Below are 3,704 nucleotides of genomic sequence, written 5' to 3'. Positions count from 1 at the left end.
ATCCATCCTAACAAACCACACATCAATGGAAAGCTTATTTATTCAGCTTTCAGATAATGTATAAATCTCAATTTCGAAAAATTGACACTTAAGACTGGTTTTGTGCTCCAGGGTCACATTTTTGTTTATTATAGTTTTTTTTTTTTTCATGATAATTAAGCACATTTCCCCTTCAAATTATCATTGCTGTAACTTGAAATAAAATAAACATTAGATTAAATTAAATATTTTTAAAAACCTTATTTTATTTCAGCTAGCTGCCAAAGCAACATTTCTCATTTTCATTTAGTTAAACTTGATGTACTAAAATAACTAAAACTAACTAAACTATATAGGCATATTAAAAAAACTAAAAACTAATAAAAATGACAATTTTTTATTTTTATAGTTATTTGTTATTGTGACAATTGAGGTAGGAAAGGGAATGACAATTAATCACATTTGCCCTTCAAATTCTCATTATTGTAATCAAGGTTATTATAGCTAACTAAAACCATAATTTTTTTTACTTGAAATAAAATTAAACGTTAAATTAAATTAAATATAAAAAAATTTAAAAATTAAACTAGTTTTATTTCAGCTAGTTATCAAGGAAACATTTTTATTTAATTTAACTTGATGTACTAAAATAGCTAATATCAAAAAAAAAAATGTAAATCTGAACATTTTAATTTTGAATTTGCTTTTTTAAATTAAATGAATAAATTGAAAAATTAATAGCAGTATAGCAAATGCTGCCACAATATATAAATTCAGATATTTGTAGTCAAATGAAAAAAAAAAAATTAGGAAATAATTCATAATAAACTTTTAACATTACATTAATGGGATTTTTTTTTTTTTTTGCATTACGGTAATGAGAAAATGTGCTTAAATACTATGATGAATTTTTAGTACCAAAAAGTACAGTACATACAGTACCATAGTAAGTGTCATATCTTGCAAATTTTTATTTTTGCGAGCTACAACAGTGTGCAAGTACTGTTTATGTAAGTATATATGCAGTAAATACCATCGTACATGAATATGACAATATTCCTAACAAACCATACATCAATGGAAAGCTTATTTATTCAGCTTTTTTTTTGTTCTCCCTTAAGGTCACATCTTGCCTTTGCTTCATAAGTCACAGTGAATTCCAGTGTGTTTGTGGCTAAATGTGAGGGTCGTAAATGTGTCCCGGCGCGTCTGTCTCTTCACAAACAGAGCGCAGCGAGTGTGTCATTAATTACTGCCCCGCTGCTCTGCGCTCTTTAGTCTTCGCAGGACGTTTGCACCTTTCTCTGAAGGCTTTGAAGCTCCTCACCTCCCGCTGGCTGCTGAAGACATGCACTCGTTCCCTTTGTTTGCTCGTTAGTTTCTGTTTGCTGACGAGCCAATGATGAGTTTCGCTGCAAATCAACAGATAACACAAAGCGGCCGCTTGTCAAACACTCGCCATTGTTCCAGTGCCTTTCCAGAGCATCTCATTATTTGATGTTCTTCTCGAGTTAAATGCTCGGGTTTTCTACATCATAAAGTAGTAATTAGGTGTTTAGCAGATCATTTTATTAAAGCTGGGGTTTATGCTGAATGGTGTGGCATGTTGGAAATTGTCATAATTACAATTTTCCGACTGTGAAAATCTCTATTGAACTCTTTTGTTATAAAGCTTCTTCCTCTTGCCTTTTGTGGCATCATCAGCACTACTTTAGGATTACTTAAGTACTATTTTATTTGACTATTTAAGTACTATTGTTTTTTTGTTGTTGAGGTTTCGTCATTTTCATTGTTTATTTTTTTTGGTAATATTTCTGTTTTGGTTTAATTAAATTGTAATATTATTTTTTATTTTAGTGCTAAAACTTTAACCAAAAATTAAAACGAAAACATTATAAAAATAAAAAGTAATTTAAATTATGAATAAAAACTAAAAATACTAAAATAACACTGAATGTAATAAATCTGAAGATTTTGATAATGACAGCTTTTGTCATTTGTATTAGTTTTTTTTTTTTTGTGTACATTTCCGTTTAGGTTTAATTAAATTGTATTATTATTTTTTTATTTCAGTGCCAAAACTTTAACCAAAAATTCAAAAGAAAATGGAGATTGTAAAAAAACAAAAAAACTAATTGAAATTATGAATAAAAACTAAAAATACTAAAATAACACTGACTGTAATACATGTGAACATTTAAATTTTGAGTTTGTTTTTTAAATTAAATAAATTGAAAATTGAAAGCATTATAACCTACCACAGTGTATAAATTCAGATATTTATAGGCAAATAAAATAAAAATAAATAATTAAATAATTAATAATAACTTTGGCAATGTGATTCTTTGCATTACGATAATGAGAATCAGGAGGGAAATTTTGCTTAATTATCATGATTAATTTTTATTACCAAAAAGTACAGTTTGCCAAGGCGCCATTTCTAATTTTCATTTTGTTTAAGTTCTTGTTGTCTAGTGTTTATATTTTATATGATTTTAGCTTTATTTCAATTAACAACAATTTTTAATACTTAGTATTTAATATTTTAGTGCTTCATCTTATTTCAGTTAGTTGCAAAGGCAACATTGGAAAGAAGTCAGACTTGCGAGGAAAAAAGTCAGACTTGCGAGGAAAAAAGTCAGGCTTGCGAGGAAAAAAGTCGGACTTGCGAGAAAAAAGTCAGACTTGCGAGGAAAAAAGTCAGTCATTTTAATTAAAAAAACACAATTGATTTGGAAGGAAAAGCAGCATTAGTACTGTATAACGTAACATTAATACTGTTTAAACTCCTATCAGAGGCCAAACCAGCATCGAGCGGCTTGTGTTTACAGTGACGGTAAAGACGGCTGATGATCTGATCACGTTCTCCTCAGGGCTCCTACTTCATGGTGCAGGACGTGTTCAGCAAAGCAGATGTCCTCAGCACCAGCGGCTCGTACGGAGCGCCCAACTTCCGCCAGAGCAAAGGCAGCTTCCCGCTCTACGGCATGGGCCAGCCCAGCCTGAGTGGCTTCAAACAGGTCCTCCAGAGACTGCAGGGTCAAGGCCATCAGGTCAGTGCGTGGAAATCTCCAGCAGCTGTGTTGAGCTTCCATTAAGAGAAAGCGATGTGCAAATAATGCTGCTGATAAGGTATTTGTCGAGTCATTGAAGCAGATCCGGCGCTGATGTTAAACCTGGTGTTGATTCAGCTAAATGCACTTTACTCCTGTTTGATGAGTTTAAATAACTGTGAGGATTACTGATTTGTTATGAGCTGAGTTTTAATTTGGCCTGATTTCTGTGCGTTTGCTCTCAAAAGGAGGTGCTTTTCTTCTGTTTGCGTGAGGAGCCCATAGTGTTCCTGCGTTTGGAGGGAGACTTTCTTCCCTACACTCCCCGGAGGAAGGAGAACCTTCATGAGAACCTGCATGATCTCGGACGCGACGCTCGCTCGGAGAATCTAGAGCTCACCATCAGAAAAGAGGTCTGGAGATGAGACTGAATGAACTGATGTGAATGTAGAGCAGTACGGTCAGCAGAACTGAAAAACATTTACGGGTCAATGACATGACAATCACTTCCTTTATTTGGAAAACATAAAAAAATATAGACAATTACCTGAATGAATATTTGAACTTCTGAATTAAAAATATTTTTGATATGATATAACTTTTCTGAGATCAGAAACAAATGGTTAACTTTATATAATATAATATAATATAATATAATGTAATGTAATGTAA

At 32.1% G+C, this 3,704-nt stretch overlaps 1 protein-coding gene across 1 annotated transcript in view; it reads left to right on the top strand.

Moving 5' to 3' along the window:
• The window catches only part of LOC107709018 (paladin-like), a 60,049-nt gene that overhangs the window by 21,507 nt on the left and 34,838 nt on the right, over nucleotides 1-3,704 (top strand). The window contains exons 4-5 of the mRNA XM_016513413.1: nucleotides 2,853-3,032; nucleotides 3,281-3,445. Coding sequence (XP_016368899.1) covers nucleotides 2,853-3,032; nucleotides 3,281-3,445 — 345 coding nt within the window. The remainder of the gene's footprint in view (nucleotides 1-2,852; nucleotides 3,033-3,280; nucleotides 3,446-3,704) is intronic.

This window comes from Sinocyclocheilus rhinocerous, unplaced genomic scaffold, assembly GCF_001515625.1.
Source record: "Sinocyclocheilus rhinocerous isolate Xijiao unplaced genomic scaffold, SAMN03320098_v1.1 scaffold1137, whole genome shotgun sequence".
Taxonomy (NCBI): domain Eukaryota; kingdom Metazoa; phylum Chordata; class Actinopteri; order Cypriniformes; family Cyprinidae; genus Sinocyclocheilus; species Sinocyclocheilus rhinocerous.
This window is presented reverse-complemented; position numbering and strand designations above follow the sequence as displayed.